Source organism: Caenorhabditis remanei, chromosome II, assembly GCF_010183535.1.
Source record: "Caenorhabditis remanei strain PX506 chromosome II, whole genome shotgun sequence".
Classification (NCBI taxonomy): Eukaryota; Metazoa; Nematoda; class Chromadorea; order Rhabditida; family Rhabditidae; genus Caenorhabditis; species Caenorhabditis remanei.
The window spans coordinates 14,583,017-14,601,624 of NC_071329.1; the positions used below are offsets into that span (position 1 = coordinate 14,583,017).

The following is an 18,608-nucleotide window of genomic DNA, read 5'->3' on the forward strand; positions in this document are numbered from 1 at the left end:
CCGAGATCAGAGAAGATCTTTTCAAGCGTCATGTTCTTGGAAAAGTGCTAGCATATATCTATGTCATTGAGTTCCAGAAACGTGGTCTCCCACATATGCATATGCTTATAATCATGAAACCGGGATCCAAACCGAGGTAAGCTAGATATCAAGACAAATACTTCAAAACGCTATTTTTATTTCAGAACTGCAGCCGATGTTGATCGGATCATCTCTGCGGAAATTCCAGACAAAGATGATAATCCAGTTTTGCATGAATTGGTAACCACTCTCATGATGCATCGTCCCTGTGGAGTCCATAACCAAAAATCTCCATGCATGCAGAAAAATGGATCATGTGATAAGAAATTTCCAAAGGAATTCCGTGACACCACGTCTACTGACAACGACGGTTTCTCATTGTACAGAAGACGTGATGATGGGAGATGTGTCGAGTACCAGATCGATGGACAAGTTGTTCCACTCACCAACCAAAATGTGGTACCGTATCCTCCATGGTTCCTCACTAAATACAGGTGCCACATCAATTTGGAAGTGTGTGGAGCCGTGTCAGCCGTCAAGTACATATTCAAGTACGTATATAAAGGTACAACAAGAGCAGCTGTCCTCATCCGAGTTGTCGATGGGAAACAGATGGAAGTGGTTGATGAAATCAAGCAGTATTTGGATACTCGCTTTGTTTGTGCACCGGAAGCTGTCCACCATTTGTTCAAATTCCCGATGTCCTACAGAAGTTGTAATGTTCTTCAACTTGCTGTTCATCTTCCGGAAGATCAAAATATAATTTTTCAACGTGGGGATGAGGCACAGGCCGTTAACCGAGCTCAATCCAAAAACACCAAGTTGACTGCATGGTTTGCTATCAACAAAAAGTGTGAAGAAGCAGTTCTACCGGATGGATCCTTTCCTCCAACTCTCAAGGATTCTAGACAATACTTCTACTATGAGATGCCAGAGCACTTCACATTTAACACAAGTACAACTGCGTGGCAACCGAGAAAAACGATGGAAACTTCTCTGGGAAGAATGTATTTTATCTCGCCTAAAAATCGGGAAAGATATGCTCTTCGACAACTTCTTCTGTACACCAAAGGTGCTACAAGCTTTGATGACCTTCGTACGGTTCAAGGAAGGAGGTGGGACACATTTGTAGAAGCTGCTCGAGCTTCTGGATACCTCTCAGATGACACGATGTATGAACAAACTCTCTCAGAGGCGGCTGGATTCCACTCTGCTGCTCAACTTCGTGGATTGTTCGTGATGCTTCTACTTTTTGAGAACATCAACAATCCGGAAGAACTTTGGAATAAGTAAGAATTTCTACCTTCTGTAAAATTAACTAAACTTATTTTTCCAGATTTCTCAAAGATCTTTCTGAAGATTTTGAGCATCAGGGATATTCTCCGAAAGAAGCAGAATCATTGGCTTATTATGACATGAAGGATCGAATGGAAGCTATGAATGGAGACATTAAGCAGTGGATCAATAAAGACTATCAGCCCGTGGCTTCAGCAACTCACTTTGTTGACTTGAGAGAATGTGAGAAGAAAGGAGAAGAGATGAGATTGCTACTCAACGCTGAACAGTCTGAAGCCGTCGAGTCCATTTTAGCTGCTCTCGATTTGGGTGGTCTTTTCTTCATTGATGGCCCAGGCGGTAGTGGAAAGACATTCGTTTACAACTGCTTGGCAAACATCATCATGGGAAAAGGACTGACAATTCTTCCGATGGCATGGGTTGGAATTGCCGCAGCACTCCTTCCAAACGGCCGTACTGTGGCCTCAATTTGCAAGTTGAACATCAATGACTTCTGCAAATCGTCCACTCTCAAGCCCAACTCCTCATTGGCAAAAGTCTTGGCTGCCGTATCAATGATTCTGTGGGACGAGGCTCCGATGTCTCCGAAAGCAGCTCTTGAAACTGTAGACAAGCTATTCCGTGAGATCACAGGGATCGATTTGCCATTTGGAGGAAAAGTGGTGGTGTTAGGAGGTGACTTCCGACAAGTACTCCCAGTGGTGGATAATGGAAGAGCTGAAGATCAAATTGCCAACTGCATTAAGAAGTCGTTCCTCTGGAATCAATTCCAAGTTTTCCAACTGAAGACCAACATGAGATTAACAGGAGATGCCCTCGAATGGAAGAAAGAGCTTCTGGATATTGGCGATGGAAAAATTGGAGCACCAGAGACCGGAGAAATGCCAATTCCAGATGGATTGGAGTCAAATGGAGATCTCGCAGAGGAAATTTTTGGTGATTTGTTGGCCTCGGGTGACGTCAATAAGTTGGCAAAAGTAGCGATTCTGACTCCACGTAACAAGGAAGCTCTAGAAGTCAACAATTTAGTACTCGACAAGATGGCCGGCGAACTTAAGTCCTACACTTCACTTGATCAGATTACTCATAAAGATGGAGGAGAGATCAACGACAGTTTAAACTTCACCACTGAATTCCTGAACCAAATGACACCATCTGGAATGCCTCCACATCTTCTTCGTCTCAAAAAAGGAGCAATCGTGATGCTCCTGAGGAATTTGGACGTCAAGAACTCATTGTGCAATGGAACCAGATTAGTTGTGCATGATATGGGAGCAAGAGTAAGTTTTGAGAGTAGATCAAATTTTCTACGTATTGTTTCAGGTTCTCCAGTGCAAGTTTATCAATGGACCACGACAAGGACAGATGGTCTTTATTCCTAAGATCAAGCTGAACTACGAAAAGGGCCTGCCATTCATCATGAGTCGTCTCCAGTTTCCAATCCGTCTGTCCTTCGCCATGACCATCAACAAGTCCCAAGGGCAAACATTCGAGAAGATTGGATTAAAGGTGGACGAGCCTATTTTTTCACATGGGCAACTCTATGTTGCCCTGTCTAGAACCACCTCCAAAGACGGGATCCGAATCGAATCCGCATCTGGAATAGTGAATAACATTGTCTACGAGGACGTTCTCCAGTAAACCTCATATTTCCTTTAATTTTTCAACAACTTCTTCTTTTTGTTCATTAAATTTTTTGATCTATAAATATTGTCTTTCTGAAACATTTTTTGACTGCACCTAAAGTATTATAATTAGTCCGAAATCGGCGGAAGCCAGGAGGGTAGCCGCCGTTAGGCGGCGTTTCCCGACTGGTATATCAAAATTTTATAAAAATATCCAAAAATAGGATAATTTCTTTTCATATATCAAAATGTTCATAAAAATATCCAAAAATAGGATAATTTCTTTTCGTATATGAGAATTTCATAAAAATATCCAAAAACTGGATAATCTCTTTTCACTTTGACTTCCCCCACCATTCTTATCTGTGTCGGTTCCGGTTAGACACGGTCAGTTACGCTGCGTGAGGTCTATACTTATCCGGGCTGAGGTTCGCTTCAGTAGACGCGGGTTTGAATCCTCCCGATCTAGAATATATCAAAATTTTATAAAAATATCCAAAAATAGGATAATTTCTTTTCATATATCAAAATGTTCATAAAAATATCCAAAAATAGGATAATTTCTTTTCGTATATGAGAATTTCATAAAAATATCCAAAAACTGGATAATCTCTTTTCACTTTGACTTCCCCCACCATTCTTATCTGTGTCGGTTCCGGTTAGACACGGTCAGTTACGCTGCGTGAGGTCTATACTTATCCGGGCTGAGGTTCGCTTCAGTAGACGCGGGTTTGAATCCTCCCGATCTAGAATATATCAAAATTTTATAAAAATATCCAAAAACAGGATAATTTCTTTTCATATATCAAAATGTTCATAAAAATATCCAAAAATAGGATAATTTCTTTTCGTATATGAGAATTTCATAAAAATATCCAAAAACTGGATAATCTCTTTTCACTTTGACTTCCCCCACCATTCTTATCTGTGTCGGTTCCGGTTAGACACGGTCAGTTACGCTGCGTGAGGTCTATACTTATCCGGGCTGAGGTTCGCTTCAGTAGACGCGGGTTTGAATCCTCCCGATCTAGAATATATCAAAATTTTCATAAAAATATCCAAAAACAGGATAATTTCTTTTCGTATATGAGAATTTCATAAAAATATCCAAAAACTGGATAATCTCTTTTCGTATATGAGAATTTCATAAAAATATCCAAAAACTGGATAATCTCTTTTCACTTTGACTTCCCCCACCATTCTTATCTGTGTCGGTTCCGGTTAGACACGGTCAGTTACGCTGCGTGAGGTCTATACTTATCCGGGCTGAGGTTCGCTTCAGTAGACGCGGGTTTGAATCCTCCCGATCTAGAATATATCAAAATTTTATAAAAATATCCAAAAATAGGATAATTTCTTTTCATATATCAAAATGTTCATAAAAATATCCAAAAATAGGATAATTTCTTTTCGTATATGAGAATTTCATAAAAATATCCAAAAACTGGATAATCTCTTTTCACTTTGACTTCCCCCACCATTCTTATCTGTGTCGGTTCCGGTTAGACACGGTCAGTTACGCTGCGTGAGGTCTATACTTATCCGGGCTGAGGTTCGCTTCAGTAGACGCGGGTTTGAATCCTCCCGATCTAGAATATATCAAAATTTTATAAAAATATCCAAAAACAGGATAATTTCTTTTCATATATCAAAATGTTCATAAAAATATCCAAAAATAGGATAATTTCTTTTCGTATATGAGAATTTCATAAAAATATCCAAAAACTGGATAATCTCTTTTCACTTTGACTTCCCCCACCATTCTTATCTGTGTCGGTTCCGGTTAGACACGGTCAGTTACGCTGCGTGAGGTCTATACTTATCCGGGCTGAGGTTCGCTTCAGTAGACGCGGGTTTGAATCCTCCCGATCTAGAATATATCAAAATTTTATAAAAATATCCAAAAACAGGATAATTTCTTTTCATATATCAAAATGTTCATAAAAATATCCAAAAATAGGATAATTTCTTTTCGTATATGAGAATTTCATAAAAATATCCAAAAACTGGATAATCTCTTTTCACTTTGACTTCCCCCACCATTCTTATCTGTGTCGGTTCCGGTTAGACACGGTCAGTTACGCTGCGTGAGGTCTATACTTATCCGGGCTGAGGTTCGCTTCAGTAGACGCGGGTTTGAATCCTCCCGATCTAGAATATATCAAAATTTTCATAAAAATATCCAAAAACAGGATAATTTCTTTTCGTATATGAGAATTTCATAAAAATATCCAAAAACTGGATAATCTCTTTTCGTATATGAGAATTTCATAAAAATATCCAAAAACTGGATAATCTCTTTTCACTTTGACTTCCCCCACCATTCTTATCTGTGTCGGTTCCGGTTAGACACGGTCAGTTACGCTGCGTGAGGTCTATACTTATCCGGGCTGAGGTTCGCTTCAGTAGACGCGGGTTTGAATCCTCCCGATCTAGAATATATCAAAATTTTATAAAAATATCCAAAAATAGGATAATTTCTTTTCATATATCAAAATGTTCATAAAAATATCCAAAAATAGGATAATTTCTTTTCGTATATGAGAATTTCATAAAAATATCCAAAAACTGGATAATCTCTTTTCACTTTGACTTCCCCCACCATTCTTATCTGTGTCGGTTCCGGTTAGACACGGTCAGTTACGCTGCGTGAGGTCTATACTTATCCGGGCTGAGGTTCGCTTCAGTAGACGCGGGTTTGAATCCTCCCGATCTAGAATATATCAAAATTTTCATAAAAATATCCAAAAACAGGATAATTTCTTTTCGTATATGAGAATTTCATAAAAATATCCAAAAACTGGATAATCTCTTTTCGTATATGAGAATTTCATAAAAATATCCAAAAACTGGATAATCTCTTTTCACTTTGACTTCCCCCACCATTCTTATCTGTGTCGGTTCCGGTTAGACACGGTCAGTTACGCTGCGTGAGGTCTATACTTATCCGGGCTGAGGTTCGCTTCAGTAGACGCGGGTTTGAATCCTCCCGATCTAGAATATATCAAAATTTTCATAAAAATATCCAAAAACAGGATAATTTCTTTTCGTATATGAGAATTTCATAAAAATATCCAAAAACTGGATAATCTCTTTTCGTATATGAGAATTTCATAAAAATATCCAAAAACTGGATAATCTCTTTTCACTTTGACTTCCCCCACCATTCTTATCTGTGTCGGTTCCGGTTAGACACGGTCAGTTATGCTGCGTGAGGTCTATACTTATCCGGGCTGAGGTTCGCTTCAGTAGACGCGGGTTTGAATCCTCCCGATCTAGAATATATCAAAATTTTCATAAAAATCAGAATTTCAATAAAAATCTCTGAATTTCATAAAAATATCCAAAAACTGGATAATTTCATTTCAATCGTCGTGTTGGCAGGTTGTATTTTGGAACAATAATAATCCCAAAAACTTTTTTTTGCAATTTTTTTCCACACAGGTAGACGTACGGTATACAGGTGTACGGGTAACTAGGCTTACGGTAAGGAGGTGTACGGTAAAGAGGTGTACGTAAAGAGGTAGTTAGGTAAAAACAGGTGCACAGGTGAGGTACTTACCTGGGAATTATGAACAGTGGTATGATGAGTTACAGGACTTTTTTCAGGTCGGCCATTTTTTTTAGACAGTTAGGCCATGCAGGCTTTTTTCATATAGTTACACAGGTGTACCTGGTGACGTCACCCGTAAGGGGTGGGAGAATTCTTCTAGAAATGAGGGTGGGAAATTTCTTCCTCCATTCTACTAGAATACTTAAACAGATTAGAGATTCTTTGATTGCTTTAGAGGAAACCAGGCTTGCATTCAACTTTTTTCTGCATCTTGTCTAATGGATGACGTTGCGTAAGTTTTCCCAGAGGCCTCAAGAAAAAATAATATTTTTAAAAGATGTGCTGATGATGCATCAGGGTATGTTTGTGGAAAAGTTGCGTCGTTTTGCTTTTCTCTGAATAAAGTTTCATGAAAACTTGAGCGTTTGATTTGTATCATTTTTAATTGGAGAATAGGAAACGGACATCTTAAACGGACAGGTTCGTGTGACTTGTCATGTCGGTTGATCTCTGGATCTCCTGTATTCAATCTTCCGGGAACAAGTTGAGATCGATTCTACTTATGGTCGAGTGATGGGAATCCAAGTTTACGATTTCAATGCCAGTGTGAGTCCCACTCAAATTGATCCCTTCAATGGGTGTGTTTTGTGCCACACTGGTGTCAAACTCCACCCCAAGTGCCACTCGTCAGTAAAATATAGCCTGCGTATCTGACTCTCCCACCACCGATCTCCGAATTCCACGTCAAAGCCATTGGCAATCAGTCGTCAGAACCGCCACTCCACTCTTCTTCTTCCCCTAGAGTGTTAAGTGATCTAAAATCATTTGATCTATTGAGAAAATCACCATATGAAATTATTTTCATATGGTAATTTTCCACCAAAAACTCATTACAATTATTCATATATGTAAACTAATCTATATATAACCGGAAAAATATTGTATTTGATATATTTTTCAAGCCATGAAGTCATCGGTTCTAGGCTTTCTGCTCTGCATTTCCTCCGCCTTGGCGTATGTTGAAGTCGCTATGAATTGTACGGACGGATGGGACTGGTTCAAGAGATCCCGAGGTGGATGGTGTATGAAGGTAGTCTTAAGAGAAAAGTTTTCAATTTATGGACTCATTCAGGTATTCTCCGAAAAAATGAATCAAGGAGAGGCTGAAGCAAAGTGTAATGAGGAAGGAGCCGTCCTTGCTGGAGTTCAGAACGGAGATGAAGTCAAATGGATGGCAGGTAACACTTGAATCCACAATCTTCATTTTCAATATCCATCTCAGAGTCTCTCGTAAAACTGGTTGGAAAAGGCAACATATGGATTGGAGCGAAACGATCCATTCCTTGCAGGTCGGTGAGTGGATTTACCGCTCTTTGCACGGATCTTACCTCTTTCTACTGGACTGATGCTTCGACTACTGGTTTCCTAGGATTCAAAAAATGGCTTGTTGGAGAGCCCACTAATTGGGGGTGAGGTTATTCTTAAACTCATTAGAGATTTGTTGATTACTTTAGACTATACCAGCATTGCATTGTACTCTCTTCCACAGCTCGTCTGATGGATGACGTTGCGTAAGCATTTCCTAGAGGCTTTCAGATAAAGTAACATGTTTTTTCAGATGTAATATAAAAGCCACAGGATATGTCTGTGGAAAATTGCGTCGTTTTGATTTTCTCTGAACATGAATAAAGTTTTGTGGAAATTGAGCTGATCATTTTTAATTGGGGAATAGGAAACGGACATCTGGACGATCGGATGTTCGCGTGACTCATTTCTGCGATGCATCTGTAAACAAGAATTATGCTAATCCCTTCATACCCCTTCTTAAAATACCCCAAGTCATCCATCAGTCCAGTGTTCTTGAAAAGTTGAATGCAATCCTGGCCTCTGAAAATAAACGGAATTCGATATCCGAGCTGACCCAACTAACGCATTATTGGGCTCTCCAACCATCCATTTTTTGAATCCTAAAAATCCAGTAGTCGAAGCATCAGTCCAGTAGAAAATGGTTAGTGGCGTGCAAACATCAGTCAATCCACGTATCGGTATGCAAGCCTTTGATCGTTTCCCATCATTCCATAGGCTGCCTAGGCGTGGGAGACCAAAAGATCAGTATCAAACAAGAGTTACAGTATGACTGATTGTTGCTAAAGACATTGCACTCTAGATTTTGGCGGTTTTTAGCATTCTTGCGGACCGACACGGCTTCAAACTGAGTTTTATGGGCCTAAAATTATATCAAAATGTAGATCTTGGCGAGTTTTATATCTGTGACCTACTACGATTCAGATGGCTACTCGTGCATGTGCCGCGGGCCCGAAAAATTGAAAAATTCCCGAAAAAAACGTCAGTGTTTGTCAGTGTAACTTGGTCACTGTAGTTTGGGTTAATGTGCCGCGGGCCGCGGGCCGCAGGCCAGAATGGATTTTTTCGTCATTTTCGCGATTTTTGGCTTCTTTTCTCGACCCGCGGTAAACGAAGTAGGTCACGGACATAGAACTCGCCGAGATCTACATTTTGGTATATTTTCCTGCTCAAGGGAGTTGCGCCGTTTTTGGACAAACAAGAATACAACTTATCCATTGAGAAAATGTTTTATTATTTAAATTTAAAAATAATAATTATTCAGTACTGGCCTTCTTTCCACAGACATATCCGAAAGTTTTACGTGCAATATTTTCTGAATTGAATCCGGTGACACAGTTCACATCTTCGTAAGTTCCTGCAAAATATGTACCTCTGGCAACAATGGAAGCTGCTTTTGAGGCAAGGAATAGAGCGCAGTTTTGGTCCAGGCTGAAATTAAACTCTAGGATTTTCAACTCATTTTACAAAACTCCTCACTTTTTGTTATCCGGTTGTGCATCTTGGAAGAGGAATCCTTCAGTTCCAGTGGTTGCATTGTCAGTCCACTCGAAGGATGTCAAATTGTTACAAGTGGCAGTGAGCTTTTGTCCCATACACTTTTTGGTTCTCTGAAGTCCAGTCCACAAGGAGCCACTAGTCTGTGGTACTTGGGCGAGAATAGCGGATTGAATGTAGATTCCTTCATTTTTATTCTGGAGCCCTGAAAGTGTGGCGTCAACAGTTTTGCAAGCCTTCTCAGCGTCTGCCTGAGCTTCATAATATCCAGGGAACACCTGGAATCGAATCGGACAAATTAGAAATCTGTATACCGTCTTACTCTCATACACCATCCTCCAGAAGGTCTCTTGAAGAACTTCCAATCCGCTTCACAACCATTCGAAGTGCTCTCCTCTCGTTGAGCATTCAGAATTGTCTTCCAGGCGGCTGGACAGTCTGCCAGTGTTGAGACTACACAGAGAAAAAGGACGAAAAGTGATGACTTTTGCATTTTGTAAAACTATACATTCTTTCGCTTAGTACCTTCGTCTTTTTATTCAACCCAAGCCAATTGAGAATTGGAAAATTGGTTTGAGAACTGCAATTATTCTCCACAAAATTCAACGTGAGAATTCTCATTTTCTCATAGAGACCGAAGAATGCTTCGTTTTGCATACTCCCCATCAACCAACTGGCAATCATTTCCCGCGACAAAATGTGTCCTTCAATCACAAGACCCCCGTCCATCCCCCCGTTTTCATGTGATACATCTCTGACTGCCTTCTGTCTCTCACCGTTTGTCACCCACTTTTTAACTGCCTCGACAATGAATACAATCGCCGCCCGGTTAGCTCAGTCGGTAGAGCACCAGACTCTTAATCTGGTTGTCGCGGGTTCGAGCCCCGCATTGGGCTTACGTTTTTGTCTTTTATTTAATCGAATATGTAGAGATTCGTGAGATTCATAAATACCTTCAGAAGGCCATCTGATCAGCGCCTCCTTTCGATTTTTTCATTGCAACGGAACAGAGAACTCATTAATAATTTATTTATTCAACAAAAAGAAACAACATGAAATGATAATATTTCGGCCGAAATTATTGGTAACGAGTAGGCTTGTTCCGACGTCCACTTCTCAGAGTTCTAGCAATAGATGGGGTACTGTGTATCATTTCTGGCTTGACTGAAGAACTGATTAGGCCTATTCGGTCACTTCTCGTAATAACGAGAGTGACGTTCGGACTGACGCGGAGGTGATGAATAGGATCTTCTTCTGAGCGGAATTGAGAATTCTTGATATTATTCGAATTAGAATTGATATAAGCAGGTTAGAATTCGATTAGCTACTGGAATTGTGCGAAGAGACTAATATGTGGTCGGGCCGTCACTATTCGGTGAGGAATAGATCAAGAAATACCTATCACTGCTATAAAAAAAACAGTTAGATAAATGAATCGATTGATTACGCTTTTTTTTAATCAGAGCGTGGACCAAGTTCCTAATGATTCCCGACCTGTAGAAGGTCTTCCACCAGGTCAGTCTTCAACCACAACACATAAATTGCTCTCAGTTTCTGCGGTTGAATATCCATCTGTACTCTCGAAGTTGTTAGTATGTCTGTTTAATAAAGTTATTAAAACTTCTTATTGACTCGTCAACTCATTATGAACAGGGTTCCGCTCCCTTCAAGCCAGAACAGAGTCAGAGAGTAAGATAACAGGAAGTCAAAATCTAGTCTGTTTCAGGATTCTACCCGGAAGTTCGAATACAGGAGATCCATAGATCTTTCGACATGATCAGTCACGCGAACATCCCACCGTCCAGATGTCCGGTTCCTATTCCCCCATTTAAAAATGATACTCTCAATTTCCACAAAACTTTATTCATATTCAGTGAAAATCAAAACGACGCAACTTTTCCACAGACATATCCGGTTGAATATATATTACATCTAAAAAAATATTACTTTATGTGGAAGCCTCTAGAAAAAAAACTCACGCAGCGTCATCCATCAGACCAGATGCAGAAAAAAGTTGAACGCAACCCTGGTTTCCTCTAAAGCAATCAAAGATTCTCTAATCTGTTTGAGTATACCCTTACCCATAATTATTGGGCTCTCCAGCAATCCATTTTTTGAATCCTAGGAAACCAGTAGTCGAAGCATCAGTCCAGTAGAAAGAGGTAAGAGGCGTGCAAAGAGCGGTCAATCCACGTATCGGTATGCAAGGAATTGATCGTTTCGCACCGATCCATAGGCTGCCTCCTCCGGCTACTTTGACGAGAGATTCTGAAATGGATTTTGTGAATAGAAATTGGTGATTCGAGTGTTACCTCCCATCCATTTGACTTCATCTCCGTTCTGAACTCCAGCAAGCACGGCTCCTTCAGCTTTACACTTTGTTTCACCATCTCCTTGAGTGACTGGTCCGGAGAATACCTGAATGAGTCCATAAATTGAAAACTTTTTTCTTAAGGCTACCTTCATACACCATCCACCTCGGGATCTCTTGAACCAATCCCATCCGTCCGGACACTTCATAGCGACTTCAACATACGCCAAGGCGGAGGAAATGCAGAGCAGGAAGACTAGAACCGATGACTTCATGGCTGAATGTGTAGGAAGAGTGTCAAGATGGCTTTTATATTGAGGAAAAACGAGGAACAAAGGTTGAAAGTAATAAAGTGTGGGGAAACCATAAATATAGGAAAAGTTCCTGGTGACGAAGGCGTGGGAAACCGAAAGATCAGTATCAAACCAGAGTTACAGTACGTCCCAGATCGAACAGTCTTGGGACTTATTATTCTGATATGATTTTTGCATTCTGTGCAGATCATACTTGTCCCGGTTCGGCATGGTCCTGGTGAAGCGACTTTTTCCCGAAAAACATTTTTTCAGCAGTAATATTTTTGACTGGAGTTTTTGGGGCATTAATTCGAGTAAGACAAATGTAACCTATGCAAACACGCTCTAAAATTTTAGCTACAAAACGCATGCTCCGCATTACGTGGCGGTGTACATTAGAAACATTTTCCTACAGGAATTTTTAGGATACGTGAAAATATTCATTTCCCTTTTTTTTCTCATTACAGCGTGTTCGCATAGGTTCACCTTGAAATATCAAGTTAATTTATGTTTTTGGGAGTAAAGTAAAAATTTAAAAAAAAACTATTTTTCAGGTTCCGAAACTTTTTTATATTCAACGAAAAGAATAATTTTCGTTGAGAAATTCTTTCCTATTATCAATTTTTATTACCTTCCATTCCACGTGTAATTTTTCCATTTTTCCCATTGACTATGAGACCGAACGTTTCTCTTATTTCCATTTTCAACGTCATTCTTTCTTCTCAACTGGCCTCGAAATTTGTAAACACAAGACCCCCGCATGTCCCCCCCCCCCCCCCCCCCCGTTTTCATGTGATACATCGCTCAATGCCGTCTGTCTCACTCCGTCTGTCACCCACTTTTTAACAGGCCTCGACAATGCATTCGATCGCCGCCCGGTTAGCTCAGTCGGTAGAGCACCAGACTCTTAACACAGGTAGAGCGCTAAGTCCCAAAAACGGACCAGCGACGGATCACCTGCGAACATTCTATGGGTGACCGACGGGCCGTCAACGGCCCGTTGAACATCCGTAGACGGCCCGTTTTCTCGCTATTTGAGGCGCTGACGGACCGGTTTTCATCCGTTTTCAAACCTTTCTGGTCCCTTCCCGCTCCCCATTAGGCATATTAAAAATGGTTTTTTGCGAACAGTACTCGTTATTATAAATACTTATTTATTATCAAATTAAAATTAATAACAAAAAATGTTGACACTTATAAAAAAATTTAAATAAGAAACATCATAACTAGGTGAATCATTTAAATATTCGCCTTTTGGCTTGTTGTTCGTCGATTTTCCGCATCAAGCAGGCGAGTCATGTGTGACACTCTTCGCTTCTTCTTCTCGCCGCTTCTCTTGATGCGCAATCTTCGTTGAGATGAATCGCTTGTAGACGAATCGAATCAGCCTGAAAGATAATAAGTTACAACACAATTCATAGTTATTGGATAACTTACTTATCTGAAATCGACGAAGTAGCCGTTTGACCGAGAAGACGGTCTTGATGATGATGATTCTTCGAGTGTTCTCCACGATGATGAGACATTGAATCGGCTATAAAGACTTCACTTGTACTTCCTCCCATCGATAGTTCGTTTCCACTGTCGTTTGCATCGGCATCAATAATGTCGGTTTGATGATGATGACGACGTGGTCCCTCTCCTCCAGATGATTGTTGTTGTTGCTGTATTGCTCCTCCTTCCGTTTCCATTGATGTTATTGCCTAGTGGTGGTCATCGCCATTCGACAATAGTGTATCCAAGTCTCAAACTTTGGTCATTAAACCATGTGGACCTTGACCGTTTGATCTCTGAAAAATACTAGCTTAGTTTCCACTACTTGAAAAAGCGCGAATATCATACTTTTGGTTTCCCACTGAGTCCAATTTCCACTGAAGACTTTTTCTCCTTATCGATTAACTAACTCTTCCGCTTGTCGATTTGGACACAAACTTTGGGCTTCCAGTGACATTTGCTGAAAATATCCACATTTTACAATTAGGTTAGCAATTATCTGATACAAACCTTACGAATCCTTTGAAATTCCTCGTTTTTAGTGTCCAGTAGGGTCGCGCCGACGACGAAATTCTCGATTAGCCTGAAAATAGACATTTTCGTCGAAATTAGTAATAAGTAACGAGTGAAAACGTTTTTGACAGATAAATAAACCTGTTTTACTGAAAAGATTGTAAGAAAAACGGAAGAAATACCATAAAAATTGGGCACCCCACGAAAATCGGGGAGCGCCTTTAAATCGGGGAACGAAAATCGGGGAAAGTCCGCACGGTCGAACGCAAAGTGCGGCGCACTTTTTTCAGTATTTTTTTTTCTCAATGATTTTTTGGCAACGTTTGTGCGATTTGTGTAGTTTATTGGCATGGAAATGTTATTCTCATCATTAATTGCATTGATCTTTGTATAAAAAAATTTATTTAGAAAATAATAGAAATAAAAACTTAACAGAAATAAAAACTTAACAGAAATAAAACAACAAAACCGTCTATTTTCAACTCAAGCTAGGGATGGTCATATACGAATGAATCGCGTTCTCGAAGTCATCGAAAACATTATAATTTCGAACAACAAGATTTTGAAAGTCTTTATTCTTGTAGAGAACGCATTGCTTCTTTTTTGATATCTTTGACATTCCCGTTTCTTCTAATTTATACTTGCTTTCTGCCCAGTCAGCTGATATTTTAATTGCTACTCCGAGCTGCTCATACTCATTGTGTTTGAATAGTTTCTATAATTGTGAAATGAGAAGTATTAATTGGTATTCAGTTGTTCTTACTGAGTACAAGGAAAACAAGCTTTCGCTTGGATTGTTGGTGTATTCTGCACCACGTTCCGCTCGTTTTAAACAATTCCAATGGTTGATTGAAAACATTGCTAGATCCTTGAAATAAATTTTGCTGAGGTAATTAAAGAACTCTGAAATGTAACTTGTTTTGAAGAATTTTGTGGAAATGACACACCGTCAATTTTTGGGTGGATTCCTGAAGTTCTCATTCTCACCAGACTGAACCAATTTTGCAGTTTTAAAACCGGAGCGAACGCAAGCGAATAGATAGTCTTTAAAAGACGCTTGAAAATGTCGGAACGAACTGATTTTCGACCGACGACTAGAATTGAAATATTTGCGTTAGAATTGATTTTTATAAGCTCACTCGATTTCAGCTTTCTCTTGATTGCTACTTTCCAATGTCTGTAGCAGAGGCAAATTTCGGCATTTGGCCACGTTTCTGATACAGCACCGATCGCCGATTGTTCGAAATCTGTCATACATTTTTAAAATTTATTTATTAATATCCAATTTCTTTTTCACCTGAATAGACGTGTTCAGGCTGTAATCCTTCCTTTTTAGCACATTCAAAGATTTCTTTATATGCAGCTTTTGTGCTTGAGTTGGAAAGTGCAAAAATCAATGGGATCGTTTTGTGACTTTTAGTATCCTGGCAAAGTTTATCACATTTAAATATATGTTTTCATAGTTTCTCTCACTTGAGTGGCGATCACATAGATCTGCTTGAATCCCCGCGGGATTTGTGAGAACTTCCCATCGAGGTGTAAGGTTTTAGTATCTCCATTCAGATATTTCTCACTCCCACGTACTCTCCAGATATAAGTCAATGGTTTCGCATCATTGAAGGTCCCCGACGAATCGAATAAGCACTTTACATTTTTCATCGATGTCCAGTCGAAAGATGGTGGAAAACCGTTCGACGATCGCGCCACTCTTACGCCGTCTCGAATTTTTCTAAAAATGACATCCTGGAAAGAAATAGCCTTAGTATTTCTGATAGAAACATTTTGTATTACATCTGACTCTAAAATATCGGTAATTTCAAAGAATTCCGCGATAGTCAAAGCTGTATCAGTCATTTCGTGCCGGTCACTTCCACTCAATTCCATGATCTTCAATCGTCTCATCAGCAACTCCTTCTGGAAATTATATTGGTAAGTTCAATATTCCCCGTGTGCATTTTAATTATTTGTAAATTTACAGCAATGTGCTCTCTTCTCCATTCATGTGTACAATCTGTTTCAATTGCGATCATTCCAGTTCTATAATCGCAATGGATTGTGCCCGGACACGATTTTTTGTCTGGAAGAGTATATGTACATCGAGCAATAACTTTTCCGTCGGCAGTTTCTTCTTTTGGTCTGAACAATTGGCTCTGATAGATGATCAATGGGCACTTTTTCTGATTGGACAATCTGAAATGTAGTTTGCAATTTTTGTTCAATTTGTCTGGTAACCTTGTGAACGAGCTCAATTTAGATAAGATTTCAGGATTAAAGTTCAGCTTCCTTCGCGCGTTCATCTTCGAACTAAATGATTTCAAGATATGACGGACGTCTTCAGAACTGGAATTAAAACAAAAACTCTAAAATCTGTTTACAACACTAACTTGTTGCAGAAATACCAACTGGGATCCACATCATCTGCGGTTTTTCTCTCTTTTGTTCCGGTTGAAGAACCGTCATCGTCGTCGTCATCTGATTCTGAATCTGATTTGTCACCACCACCAATGCAATCGCTGATTCTATCTGAAATATAAACAAAGTCCACCTAAAAAGTTACTAATATGGCTGACAAAGTAGATTGCCCTCATCAGATTCAGACAAATCGTGCAAGAAAATGCGATCTTCGTATGACTCGTCCAACGATCTTCGCCTTTTAAAGTCATCGGGAGGTTCATAAAAGAATCTCTCTCTACTATCTCCCACTGCATTGCTCGTAATGTCCATATCCATGTCATCCACATAATCCCTTTCAACTTCTTTGTCCTTTTCAACTTCAGAAGTATTCTCTTTATCCGAATCTTTTGAATTTCCCATATTCATATTCATTTCCATATCCATAATATCATCATCATTCTGATCATTAATATCCTTTCTTGACTCTTCCTTCTTTTCTGCTTCTCCATCCCTCATATCACCACTATCACTTGTTGCATTTTTATCATTTTTCTCTCCTTCCTTATCCCCTTCCTGTTCGGTTAAATCAACATATTCAATCGTTTTAATTTTCTTTTTCAGTGTCTCTGTTTCTTCTTCTCTTGCCCTTTTAGACTTGAAATTTCTGAAAAAACGAGCGGCTCCAGATGGATCTCTTTCTGCCGTTATTTTTTCTTCCAATTCATCCATTTCCATATGCGTGATAATTTTCTATAATTAGAATGATTCGGAAGAAGTCAAATTTTTTGTTTTTGTTAAAAAAAATGCCAATAAACTACACAAATCGCACAAACTTTGCCAAAAAATCATTGAGAAAAAAAAATACTGAAAAAAGTGCGCCGCACTTTGCGTTCGACCGTGCGGACTTTCCCCGATTTTCGTTCCCCGATTTAAAGGCGCTCCCCGATTTTCGTGGGGTGCCAAAAATTGACGGAAAACGAACGAAATAAAATTTTGACGCGGAAAAAATTCAGTGTCGATTTACGACAAACAAGGCGCGCTGCCGTAATTTCGGAGTGTCGTTGCGAGGCTCAGCTTGATCGAGTGGACTCGAAAAATGCGAATACTCGGAAATTTCAGTGAAAAATGATAGTTTTTTGAAAAAAACACATAAAATGAAAAAGCCTGATAATTCCTGAAACAAATTTTTGAAAAAAATCAAAACTGCCTGAGCAAAAGAAGGAAGTGATCAGATAGCGAATCTACAGTAATACTTGTGAGATTGTAAATATAAGATACACTAATGTATCCTTCTGGTTCGGTTTTGTGAGTTAACAGATTCTTGAATATGAAAAGCTGAATGTTGTACAAGGTCAGTAAACCAAGTATAGACATTCCTCTCGCTCTATAGCTGTTAGTTGAACCACTAGTAGCACTATTTCTTTATATAAGTTCACTTAGTTTCAAAAATTAACCATTTAGACTTTTATTGAATTACTAGCACACTGAAACTACTTTTTTGTAGGTTTCTGTGCTTTTTCTAAACCAAATCCTTTCTCATCCAGTTTGAGTATTTTGAGACGTCACTAAGCCGTCATTAGCCCGTTTGCGAGCCGTCATTAATCCGTCGTTCGTCCGTTTGCTTCATAACATGTCAAAAACAAATAAATGAGAACTTCAAACAACTTCTACAGGCACTAAATGGCATAGCAATGATTTTTAAGCAGAATTTCGAAAAACCGTTTTTTGACTGCTTTTTCTGAGTGTTTTGACGGGCCGGTAACGGGCCGTCGTTGCCCAGTTTGCGGTCATCTAGCCGACGTTGGTTCGCCACTCGCACGTCTGCGGCTGCTCAGCCGTTGGTCGTCCGTTTTTGGGACTTTGCGGTCTACCTGTGAATCTGGTTGTCGCGGGTTCGAGCCCCGCATTGGGCTTACGTTTTTGTCATTTTCATATCAAATAACGATTCGTAAGATTCATAAATGTCTTCTGAAGCTAGCCGGTCAGCGCCTCATTGGCTCAGTGGCAGAGCGTCTGTCTAGTAAACAGAAGGTCGCTGGTTCGATTCCAGCATGAGGCACCGAAACTTTTTAATTTCAAAATCAGAAAATCTTTTATTTGAGATCATCGTCGATTCATACAGTCATCCTGTCGTCCTTCAGTGAACACAAAATAATACATGAGAAGGAACAAAATGAAACTTAACGGATAGAAAACACGACAAAAATTATCAAGATACCGTCCTGTTTTGTGGTATCGTGTAGCTT

The 18,608-nt window shown here is 39.6% G+C and overlaps 4 protein-coding genes across 4 annotated transcripts; 1 reads left to right on the plus strand and 3 right to left on the minus strand.

Moving 5' to 3' along the window:
• Nucleotides 1-7,459: 7,459 nt before the first annotated feature.
• On the plus strand, nt 7,460-8,174 carry GCK72_006953 (uncharacterized protein; the record flags this gene model as incomplete). The annotated part of the gene is made up of 5 exons (XM_053725905.1): nt 7,460-7,585; nt 7,628-7,733; nt 7,778-7,964; nt 8,010-8,066; nt 8,114-8,174. The coding sequence occupies 5 exons, from the start codon at nt 7,460-7,462 to the stop codon at nt 8,172-8,174; spliced, it is 537 nt and encodes a 178-aa protein (XP_053590099.1).
• Nucleotides 8,175-9,116: 942 nt separating this feature from the next.
• GCK72_006954 (uncharacterized protein) lies at nt 9,117-9,850 on the minus strand (the record flags this gene model as incomplete). The annotated part of the gene is made up of 3 exons (XM_003110175.2): nt 9,117-9,291; nt 9,340-9,635; nt 9,680-9,850. 3 exons carry the CDS (start codon nt 9,848-9,850, stop codon nt 9,117-9,119), a joined length of 642 nt encoding a protein of 213 aa, XP_003110223.2.
• Nucleotides 9,851-11,237: 1,387 nt separating this feature from the next.
• Nucleotides 11,238-11,943, minus strand: GCK72_006955 (uncharacterized protein; the record flags this gene model as incomplete). The annotated part of the gene is made up of 5 exons (XM_053725906.1): nt 11,238-11,289; nt 11,337-11,393; nt 11,439-11,625; nt 11,670-11,775; nt 11,818-11,943. 5 exons carry the CDS (start codon nt 11,941-11,943, stop codon nt 11,238-11,240), a joined length of 528 nt encoding a protein of 175 aa, XP_053590100.1.
• Nucleotides 11,944-13,243: 1,300 nt separating this feature from the next.
• Nucleotides 13,244-13,652, minus strand: GCK72_006956 (uncharacterized protein; the record flags this gene model as incomplete). Its single annotated transcript, XM_003094048.2, has 2 exons — nt 13,244-13,349; nt 13,399-13,652. The coding sequence occupies 2 exons, from the start codon at nt 13,650-13,652 to the stop codon at nt 13,244-13,246; spliced, it is 360 nt and encodes a 119-aa protein (XP_003094096.2).
• Nucleotides 13,653-18,608: the final 4,956 nt, after the last annotated feature.